Source organism: Octopus bimaculoides, chromosome 26 (assembly GCF_046866305.1).
Source record: "Octopus bimaculoides isolate indiv1 chromosome 26, ASM4686630v1, whole genome shotgun sequence".
In the NCBI taxonomy this organism is placed as follows: domain Eukaryota; kingdom Metazoa; phylum Mollusca; class Cephalopoda; order Octopoda; family Octopodidae; genus Octopus; species Octopus bimaculoides.
In genome coordinates, this window is record NC_142953.1 from 27,859,076 (window position 1) to 27,871,282 (window position 12,207).

At 34.7% G+C, this 12,207-nt stretch overlaps 1 protein-coding gene across 1 annotated transcript in view; it reads right to left on the reverse strand.

Annotated features, from left to right (window-relative positions):
- Positions 1-1,173: 1,173 nt before the first annotated feature.
- The window catches only part of LOC149131005 (E3 ubiquitin-protein ligase MIB2-like), a 34,696-nt gene continuing 23,662 nt past the window's right edge, over positions 1,174-12,207 (reverse strand). The window contains exons 10-14 of the mRNA XM_089343052.1: positions 11,283-11,409; positions 8,323-8,532; positions 6,403-6,575; positions 2,878-3,077; positions 1,174-1,526 (exon numbers count right to left, since the gene is read on the reverse strand). Coding sequence (XP_089199178.1) covers positions 1,345-1,526; positions 2,878-3,077; positions 6,403-6,575; positions 8,323-8,532; positions 11,283-11,409 — 892 coding nt within the window. The 3' untranslated portion in view covers positions 1,174-1,344. The remainder of the gene's footprint in view (positions 1,527-2,877; positions 3,078-6,402; positions 6,576-8,322; positions 8,533-11,282; positions 11,410-12,207) is intronic.

Here is a 12,207-nt window from a genome sequence, read left to right on the forward strand (position 1 = left end):
TCATTTATTCTACGCACCTTACATTATTTTTGTACCAAGGAAAAAAGTGTGTTTGATTTTATTTTACATTTATTTTAAAAAACACTGGCCATTCAACTTGGAGTTTGGTGTTAACTGCTCTTTCTCCCTCCCTTTGTCTTTATATATATATATATACTCATAAATATACAGGGATTAGCAGGAGCTGCTTCTCCAACATATTGAGAATTCAGAAATAGCAGTCAAAGAACTACTGATTCCAAACTACTAATTGACGATTCCCTGCCCTATATATCTATATCTATATCTATATATATATATTTATATATATATATATATATATATATATATATATATATATATATATATATATATATATATATATATATATATATATATATTGTGGCTTGTACATGAGTAATGTTGTTAAAAAATAAAAATAAAAACCATAAGCTTTTAAATAATTCTGCATCTATTTCATTTAAAATCATTAAGAAGCATCATGTTGATCTTTTGAATTGTAACATTCTCATCTTTCCAATTAATTGGTTATTTAGTTTCTTATATAAAATAGCTCACCAAAATATTGGCTTTGGATTACAAATATATCTTAAAATATACTCGAAAACAATTCATGTATGACCAGCAAATAAGCTGAGTTAACTTTCCCAAGGTCAAAATCTGGGACCAAATTTTCAGATTATATATACCAGCATATATGGTATATACATGCATTCATGCACATGTACATATATAAAATTATGTAATGTGTTTTAAATGAAATTGCAATCATGAAATGGCAAAAGCCACATTTGAAACCCTGTGTACATTTTTATACATCAAGAAAGAAAGCTATGATGAGAACTAGCCTCATACGTTTTCTTTCATTTGTCTCTATAATAGGAATACATACAAAAAATATAAATAAGGAGCACTTATATATAAACTGTTTCATTAAGTCATCCATATATCATTAATGATGTTGTTTATCTCCGAAAAAAAATTTATAAAGATTATATTACAATAAAGATTATATAAAGATTATATTACAAACCTGAGATATATATATAAGATATATAACAGTGCTTTAAATTTGTTATAATATCATCGATTATGTTTATCAAAACTACTATTGTTAATTAGCACCTAATATAATATTTGTTATTCTAAAAATCAAAACACAGGTCAAATTAATAATTTTCATAATTTTTTATAGGTATTTTGTCTTTAAATTAAATATATTTTATATATATCTTACATTTAATCTGAATATATTTATATTTTATACAGAAATCATTTTAAGAGAACAAATGATTTAAATTTAAACTTCACAATATCACGGTTAGCAAAGCAAATTGCATCGATCTAGAACAGATTCAATTTCTTTTGAATTGGTTTACGGCATTCATGGCACTTCTCCAAACGCTCTCCGCACTTTGTACAAACCATGTGACCACAATCAAATGCCACATTACAAGATTGATTCAAACAAACTTTGCATGTAAACTTTGTTACCAAATCTACAACTCTCTCCTCATGATCATCTTCTGGAATGACAAATATGCAAGAAATATTCACCAAAACATCTGAATGTACACATTACATAATACCACCATATATATATATATATATATATATATATATATATATATATATATATATATAAGTAGCCATTTGCATACAACAATACTTTGGAAGCTATGATGGAAAAGATTGGAAATCAAAACTGAAGGAAAATAAGTTTTAATGAATAAAAAACATAAAACAAAATTTAGTTGAATTTTACTTCTCTTTTTTTCATGGAATAATTATGATACATGTTGGATGCATTATTAACCCTCGCTTTCCTCAGTTTCATTTCTAACGTATATCTTGTTTTGCATCAATTACATAAACATGACTTGGGCTTGCACAGTAACTCTGTCACTATTCTGCCTCCAGAAAACTTGACTTTTGTGTCTAAAAATTCAACGCTAGTTTTTGAAAAACTAGACGTAAATTTTGTTTGGACTTAAAGCCATAGTTTCTAGCATAACAGTCACAGAAATGCAAGAAGTCCATTAAACTATCCTGTGATCCTTCCCAGAAAAAAAATACGTTGTCAATGAACCGTAACCATAGTATTGGTTCATGACCATGAAGGGATTTGAATGTCTTCAGTAACTGTGTCTCGAATTTCGTCATAAAGACATTAGCGAAATTAACTGCCATGGGGGTACCCATGGCGCAACCCTTCGTCTGGTGGTAAAATCTTTCTAAGCTTCATTGAGTTACTTTCTAACACAAACCTCAATAATCTACAGAGTAAATTTGATGGAATACTTTTGTTTGATTGCTTTTCGAAGGCATCCATGCATGCTTCTACCCCTTCATTGTGGTCAATATTAGGATATAAGGAAGAAACATCCATGGTTACCAAAAAACAGTCCTCAATACAGCCTCGGCGCTTAAAAAAGTTCTTGATTTTAGATACAAAATCAAAGATATCTTGAATATAGGAACTTGATCATTTTGCAACAGGGAGTAGAAAGCCATCCAGCCATTCCGAAATTTTGGCCATACAACATTCATATCCACTGCAAATTGGGTGCATTGAAAGAAATCTTTCAAACTTTTAACTGACAAAACTTCATATGAAGAAGGTAGGTGAGCAAAAGGATTAATAGAAAACCAAACAGAATAACAATGAATGAGATTGAATGGTAGATAAATGAACTGGAAATTTGATGGGGAACCAGCCAGACAAATATTGACAGAGACAAGGGAGCAAATCAACAGATAAATCATTTGGCTGATAGTTAAAGAAGGTGGCAGGCAGAAAAATGGGATAATTAATAGACAAAGAAATATTAACAAGCAAAGAAACTAATAGTGTAGATATAAAAAAATTTTGCTTACGAATTTTCAATCTGTTAACTATAGTCTCATAACACTGCAAGCACTTTTCGATTGGAATATTTTTGCTGCAGTCGTCACAGATCAACACATGACCACATGGCTGGAATAATATAGTGGCCTGTTTCTCAGAACACAGCAAACAATCTCTGGTATTACTTTGTGGTTCTGCAGCATCTTCCTCCTTAGGCTGTTCAGTTGTTCTATGGAAAAAAGAAAAAAACAGAGTAATCAGTTAAGGAAACAATATTTACAAAAGCAAACTAATGGACAAACATATTATTCCACATCAAATATTGTAGTTTATAGTAAAGTTAGTATATATCAAGCTGAGTATATATGTGTGTGTATATTTATATATATATATATATATATATATATATATATATAAAGGAGTACTCTGTCAGTTATGACGATGAGGGTCGCAGCTGATACAATCAATGCAACACCGTACTCGTGAAATTAACGTGCAAGTGGCTGTGGACTCCACAAACATGTGTACCCCTAACATAGTTCTGAAAGAGACTCAGTGTGACAAATAGCGTGACAAGACCGGCCCTTTGAAATACAGGTACTACTCATTTTTTCCAGCTGAGTGAACTGGAGCAACGTCAGATAAAGTGTCTTGCTCAAGGACACAACGCGTCGCCGGGAATTGAACTCACGACCTTACGATCATGAGCCGATATCCAAGCCTATACACACACACACACACATATGTGTATATATATTTATGTTTAATTTTAATTTTTAATAAATTGATTTTAATTGTGTTTTTACCTGTAATTTTGGATTTTATCCCTAATATCATATATATATATATATATATATATATATATATATATATATATATATATATGTGTGTGTGTGTGTGTATACTTATATATATTTATGTGTGTGTATATATATATATATATATATATATATATATATATATATATATACATATATCAAACAATAAGCAACACGGATTTCAAAAGAGATTGCAGTACGCACGTTTCATGCTACTTCAATTTATTTAAGTAATGCGAGCATTACCTTAAATGCAATATGAAGAGCATTCTTCAGCTGCATGAAAAAATGTAGAAAAAAGACATATTACAAAATGTGGCAACATATTAAATCCAAGTGGGAGAGAGCAAAATATAAAAATCCAAATGTAAGGAAGAACACCTAAGTCCATCTTGACATAGCCGAGTCTACATATATATATATATACAACAAAATGTCATGAATATAAAAATCTGTTGATAGATATTAGTGTATATTGAATTTGACAGATAAAAATATTAGTAACCAAAAAATGTACATATATTTATATATATACAGAAATTTTCTGTACATGAAATTTTGTTTGTATAATAAAGCATGTATATGAACCTTTGTTTATAAGAATGGGTTTTGTTTTTCGTTATTTTGGAAATAAAAACTTGTGCACATGAAACTTTGTGTACATAAAAATTTGTATATGTAAGATATTCTGTATGTCTTGTTATTTTTAGAATGCATCTTCACCAGGAAACATTCATGGTGATGATGTGATATTCCTGTTGTTGTGAAATGTTAGTTTTGTGTTGTGAATGTTTTGATGGAGTGCTGTAATGTTCCCTTGATATGTACAAGGACTGGCTTTTGATTGTTGGAAGCAACATGACTGTAATTATTACATTCGAGAATGTTTCCAAAGTTTGACATAAGGAAGTCGTGCTGTAGTGGAGGGTGTTTCATTATGGAAGGTTAAGGAGTGTGAATACTTCTGTGTAAGAGTGGTCATTGTTGGATTGATCATTGTTGATCATTGTATGTCGTTTATGTACCGTGAAAGTGAGTGAGTGAAACAGGGTCAAAACTGATTGCTAGAGTTGATTTTGCATAGATTAGAGAAAAGCTCTGATCAATAATATGATCGAGAGGAATCCAATGATCCATAGTAAGATCGATTTACCATTCATATGCCAGACTCGATCGAAAGACTTTTTGCTCATATTGAGAGCAACAACACATTTTTCAGCGATCAAGTGTACAAAGGAGAATGATATATGAGGGCAAGTCTCCATTGGGATTTTAGTGGTCATTAAGAATTCAAGATGTTGGAGAAGGTAGTTGTATATTGTTAATGGCTGTTTGCATTGTCTTTGAGATTTTGGCAGTCGGTGCCGTTGAGTCAGAAGGTTTTTCTTTTGTTAGGAATAAGACCCGGGTATGTGTGCTAAGTTCAGGATAAATCCTTGTATCTGCATATGTGTGTATGCGGATGTTATTTTGTGTGTAGAGAGAAATAGAGAGAGTGTAAGAGAGAAAGAGTGAGAGAAAGAGAATGAAGGAGAGAGAGAAAAAGAAAGAGAGATTGAAGATTCTTACGTGGATGGAGATTAGCACTAGGAGACACAGATTGAGGCTAATACTAGGACTCTGTCAGGTCACATGACTTTATAGTCTTGAAAAGAACAAGAGGGACAGGTTATTGTACTTAGTGTGTGTGTGTTTGTGAGAGAGAGAGAAAGAGAGAGAGAAAGAGAAAGAGAGAGAGAGAGAGAGAGAGAGAGAGAGAGAGAGAGAGAGAGAGAGAGAGAGAGAGATGGTCTGCCTGATGAAGAGGAAATGAATAGATTTAAAGGAAATTGTCATTGTTTGTGCAGAGTGGTTTTTGGATGCGGAACAAGCAGCAGACGTTAAAATCCCAAACAATATTGTTTCTAGAACCATTATGGATGAGAAAGCAAAGGAAAAGAGAATTCCATAAATCTGGTAAGGAACCAGACAGATTGATTGCAGTTTGGGAGGAAGAAGACGTTGAAAGCTGTGCGATACAAAGATGCATCTTTTGCAATTCGAGTGATGATATATTTTAAGAATTTTTGGTATTGAGGAAATGTATCCAGTTTATAGCGACGATTGATTTTCTCCAAGTATTGTTTTTCATGTTTATTGCCTTAACCTCAACAACATAAACATGAGTAAAGAATTTAGAGGAATTTGTACTGTGAGTTTTGGTTGTATGTGAGATGTGGAAACACACGTCTAAGAGAATGGTTTCAGTTATCTAATTAGTTGGATCGGATAGATAAAGAATGAAAAGGTTATGTGCTGTCAGGAATGGTTAGCATAAAACTGCTTGAGCTTAAACCAGGCAGTTAAGTGTTGTGTGTACTTAGAAGTAGGTAGTCATTCATTTAGGGTGTGAATGTGTGGTGGGTAACAGGCAGCAGTTGGCCAACCCAATAAGTTCACAGATGATGAAAGCTAGGCAGAGGCTGGCAGCTTGGAATGTCTGTGCCACAGTCGAGGATGAGCAAAGGAGATTTAACTAGGTGATGTTATAGAAAAACAAAAGGTGGTTACTGCCTTAATACAAAAGGAAACTTTCCCAGTATTAGATCTCTCATTGAGAATAATTTCATTGCTTCTTCAGATGCCCTTCCCGCTTTGAAAAAGCAATCATAAAATAAAAGCAAAATTTTTGGATCTAACTCTGAAACTTAATCAAGAAGCAATGAGTTTATGTTGCCATTGTCTTTCCATACTTACAACATCGAGGCAAGTTTCACCAGTTTCTCTATTGCTGATTGGTCATATATGATGTCCAATGGTATAACATTTTGGTGGTTTCTGTGATAAATGTCTGCACCTTGTTGTACTAAATAACTGGCAATGACCTCCCAAGGGAGTTCATCTCCCTCTAAACCAAGATGAATGCTAATCTGTACAAGTAAGGAAAATAGAAAAGAAAAAATTGTTAGAATGAAACCAATATATGAGGGGGTGCTGAAAAGTTCCTGACTTTATGGGTATCGTGAAAGGCCTGGTTGGAGACCCAACCTTCTGAGTTCTCTTACAGTATTTAGAAAAACTGAAGGACTGCTGCAATAAGTGTGTGAATCTGAGAGGAAAATGAGTTAAATAAAATCATAATTAACCGATCCTCCTGAATTTTCTTTTACTCAAAGCAGGAACTTTTTAACCCCACTTGTATATATTTGTGTGTGTGTGTATGTGTGTGTGTGTAAAGGCTATACACACACACACACACACATACATATATACGTGCATATATAGTAATAATAACAATAATAATTGGATGGAATTTATGAATATTTTAATGCATCATTATGTACATTGCCACAAATCGTATGTCTCATAAGATCACAGTCTGTATTCCTGGGAGACGATCCACCCAATTCCCATGGAAACTACGGACACCACTGTAATCATCCCAGGAATACGGATTGTGATCTTAATAGGCATGTGATTACTGGAATCAAGCGTAAATTCCATCCAATGATCATTGTTATGATTATTATATTGATCCTACATTATATCTGTACAGCTCAGTGCAACCCAAAATAAACTGGATCATATGACCATACCAGCACAGTCGTCTCTCTTATTATTTTCCAGTTCTAACACTCTCTGTTAAGTTACATCTTTCTTCCCATCACTATCTGTTTAAATACATTAATATTTGTTTAATCCAATCACTATTTATTCAGCTCCATCACAATCTGTTTAGAAATAGTCTTAGTTCTTCAGTCTGATCGCTATCTGTTCAGATCCATCACAGTTTGTTCAAGTTTGATTATTGCTAGTTCATCCCAACTCAGTCTCTCTAGTCTCATCAGCCTTCTCTCTCATGACTGCATTTTCTGTCTGAAACCTACATGCGTCATATAATAATTTGCTTGGTTACTGTTGTGGCGAGAGTCATTGATACCCCTGGCTGATTGGAATAATGGACTAGCTAAACTCTTATAAAGAGTAGTCATTGATAGTAGTTGGAGACAGAGAATTTTGGTAGTCTCATGAAGTATATCGTATGAACACATTGATTAAACCTCCACAGGCATAATTTATAAATACCAAACTGTGTGGCAGGATATAGAAATTACATTCGTATATCTGATTAAACTCATCAATGTTCAGTCTTTTATCTGTTTGTTCTTCCATCTGTTCAGTCTCAACACAATCTGAGCAGTTTCAATTCTATTTGTTTAATCCACATCACTAACTGTCAACACTCAGAAATATGCATTTAGTCTATCATTGACTGGTCAATCCTATCTTTAACGGTTCAATTCCACACTGTAGGTTTTTATCGTTCACGTGATATGAATCCAGAATGTAGTGCCTTTCGATAATCATGTCTCATTCTCACACTCTCTCTTTTCCTTTTCGCTGATGCATATTCTGCATCTCTCCAGCACACCCTGTCTCTCATTCACTCTCTCAGGCTCTCTATTAAACATTCTTTCCCTCTCGCAATCACTCTGTCTCTCTCTCATACATTCTTACACAAACACTCACTCATACACACAAATGTGCACAAAAACTTACAGGCCCCAGACATTCTCTCTTTCTTCCTGTTACCCTTCCATATATGTGTATTTGAGGCTTAATACCCTCAAATAGACACATACAGACATGAATGAATAAAATTTAAATGTCACTTACGTCTGCTAGTATTTTCAAATCTTCATCACTAGCATAGATAGTCTGCTTTGAGATGGCGAAATGAAGGCAGGTGTTGCCATCTTTGTCTTCGGCCTTGATATCAGCCCCGTTTGTCAACAGTAATTCAAGCAAACCTATACGGTCTCCACTCGCAGCCAGGAGAAATGGTGTCAGTTGAAAATGGTTTTGAATATCCACCTGTGCCTCTCCCTACAAGAAAAGAGATAGAAATGTTGGTGGTAAAAAATGGCATTAATATTGATAAAGTTGATGGTGGTAGTAGTGATGAAGATGGAGGTTGTGGTGTAGGTGACTGACTGGGTAGTATTGGTCACTGGAGTAAGAATAGTTGTGATCAGGGTGGTTACGGTAGCAGTACTACTTTTCTTCTTCTTATTATTATTAAATAAGAGAGCAGTGCATACCATCAAAGTGACACTGGGGTACAAATAAACGAAGCCCAGTATACCTATCATGAATACCCATCTGATAAGGGTACACCAGGCACATTCATCACAACCATATGTGCATGACAATGTGATCATATATCAAGATAAATACCACATGACTTTGCAGTTGAGACCCATCCTGCTGAAAAGGTCCCTGAAAAAGGTTTGTTTAAGGATGATGAATGAAACACACCTTCAAATCCCAAAGAATTCCTCTCAACACATGTCTATGATGCTCCCCCAAGATCAGAGATGCAAAAATCATCAGCCACCAAGGGACGTGCTCAACTGGATAAGGTCAAAAACTAACAAGCAAATCTGTGGTATTGAGCAGAATATTTGCTGTAGCCCATCTTTTATACCAAGACAAAACATACATGATAGCACTTCCAATCAGTTTGGATTAAAAACCATGGAAGCCACTGCCTGTTACTGTATCAGGGCATTTATTGTTGTTATAGGTGCAGGTGTGGCAATGTGGTAAGAAGCTTACTTCCTCAGAAACTAGGGATAGATGTGCCTCAGAAACTAGGGACTGGCACTTGTGCTGTTGGCACATTAGAAAAGCATTCGAGCGAGGTCATTGCCAGTGCCACTGGACTAGCTCCTGTGCAGGTGGCACATAAAAAACACCATTTTGAGCGTTGCCATTGCTAGTACTGCGTGACTGGCCCTCGTGCTGGTGGCACGTAAAAGCACCCACTGCACTCTCGGAGTGGTTGGCGTTAGGAAGGGCATCCAGCTGTAGAAACTCTGATAGCTCAGACTGGAGCCTGGTGCAGTTATCCGGTTCACCAGTCTTCAGTCAAATCATCCAACCCATGCTAGAATGAAAAGCGGATGTTAAATGATGATGATGATGATATATATATATATATATATATATATATATATATATATAGGAGCAAATCATGGAACACCATAGAAAGGACTAAGAAGAAAATAGGGAAGGCCAGCTCATGGTATGATAGCCACAAATACCAGAGCGTCATGTTCGTCGACACCACCCCTAGAGGCGAACTGGCGTACCGCTTTAGAAGGGCCCTAGACAAACTTAAGCTAAGAATTAAGGTTGTTGAAAAGCCAGGCAACCCTATTAAATCCCTTATCAGTAGAACATACCCTTTCAGTAGAACCCCCTGCACTGATAGGAACTGTATCATATGTAGATTTAGCCCACAAACGAACTGCAAAACCAGAAATGTGGTCTATAGTATATGATGTACAGAGGGACGATGCAGAAATAAGACAATGACATATGTAGGTGAAACAGCAAGGAGCATAGGGGAGCGGGCAAACGAACATTGGAGGGAACTTAAGGAAGGGAAGAACTCATCAGTTCTGTACCAGCACGCTGAGCAAGAACATAGAGGCACAATCAACAACATAGAGATTAAAATCTTATCCACACATAGCAGAGATGCAGCACTTAGACAAATTACTGAAGCTACACACATAATAGATGAGAAACCTAGCCTGAATAGGAAACTAGAATGGAACACTAACACACACCCCTAACAAACCACAACATGTGACAATATGTTACCCATAAACCAATAATATGAACAAAATATAATACAATACATAGATAAACAAATGGAATTAAATACTACATACGTTAACAAAATTTAATTAAACACAAAAAAAACAAAAAAAACAGTAGATAAAAAAACACACACACACACACACACATGAACAAATAAATAAATAAAACAAATACAAACGAACATGTATAACAGAGAATATAGATGATACAGACACTCCCCATACACACACATGCACTTACAAAAAACATAGACACGTTGAAGGACACGCATGCGTAGACACATACAATAGGAATACAAAATACAAAATGGCTGATAGTTAGCAAGGTGAGACACACATAAGAAAGAAGGAAACAAAGGACCACTGATGAGGTCACAGAAGTGTGACGAAAGAACTCTGGCCGAAATAAGATTAATGATTAATGTGATATAAAGCTGAAGCAAATTAACACCAAATATACAGTGCGTGTGTTTTCATTGGCTAAACTGGCAATATGACCATCCCCAAGTACAACAACATCTGTTTCAACACACGATTTCACATCAAAAATCTTGCAAAACAAATATATATATATATATATATATATATATATATATATATATATATATATATATATATATATATATATATATATATATATATATATATATGATTGCATGGGCAGTAGTCCAATTAAATTCCTTCAATGTTTGATTTCTAATGGAATGAAATAAAATTGGATAGAAGGATTATACGTGGGTGCACTGAAAAGTCCCTGGTTTTAAGAGTATTACAAAAAGCCTGGTTGCAGGCCCAACTTTCTGAGTTCTTTTACAGGACGTAGAAAAACTGAAGGGTCACTGCAATAAATGTATGAATCTGAGAGGGGAATATGTTCAATAAAATCATAATTAACTGATCTTCCTGTATTTTCTTATACCCAAAGCCAGGAACTTTTCAGCACCCCCTCATAAAGTCAACACTTACCAAAGTTAGTAGTGTATTAGCAACTTCTTGGTGACCATGAATAACTGCAAAATGTAATGCAGTAAAACCATCATCCGTTTGGATATCAACAATGTCTCTGCATTTTTGCAGAATCCTTTGCGTTGCACTGAAGAATAATGAAAAATAATGAAGATAAACATATTATTGGTTTCAAATTTTGGAACGAGATGAGCACTTTCAGGGGAGGGGTCTAGTTGACTACATCAACCTCAGTAGTTGACTGATACTTAATTTATTGACATCTGAAGGATGAAAAGAAATGTGAACCCCAGTGGAATTTGAACACAAAATGTAAAGACGGGCAAAATGCCATGAAGCATTTTGCCTGGCATACTAACGATTCTGCCAGCTCAATGCCTTCAAGACAGAAGTATTAGTACAAAGAGAATTTAATGCCAATATATCTGGTGTATGGATTCATAACGAGTTTACTAGAAATATATGTGGTGAGAAAGATATACAACCAGACCGATGAATAGGTAACTTAGTGTTATTGTATTTAATGAAAGGAGCATTAATAAGTTCGTTACAAATACAAATGATCTGAGACACACACACTCACACACATGTATGTATCTGTGTGTGTCTCTCTCTCTCTCTCTCTCTCTCTCTCTATATATATATATATATATATATATATATATATATATATATATATATATGGTTAGAGGTATGGATCCACCAAGGTTCAGTCCTCAGCCCCCTCCTATTTATCATAGTCCTCCAGGCTATCACAGAGGAATTCAAGACAGGTTGCCCCTGGGAGCTCCTCTATGCTGATGACCTTGTTCTAATTTCTGAGTCACTATCAGAACTAGAGGAGAAGTTTCAGGTGTGGAAGCAAGGATTAGAATCGAAGGGCCTTAGAGTCAACCTAGCTAAAACCAAAATCCTAATAAGTAGG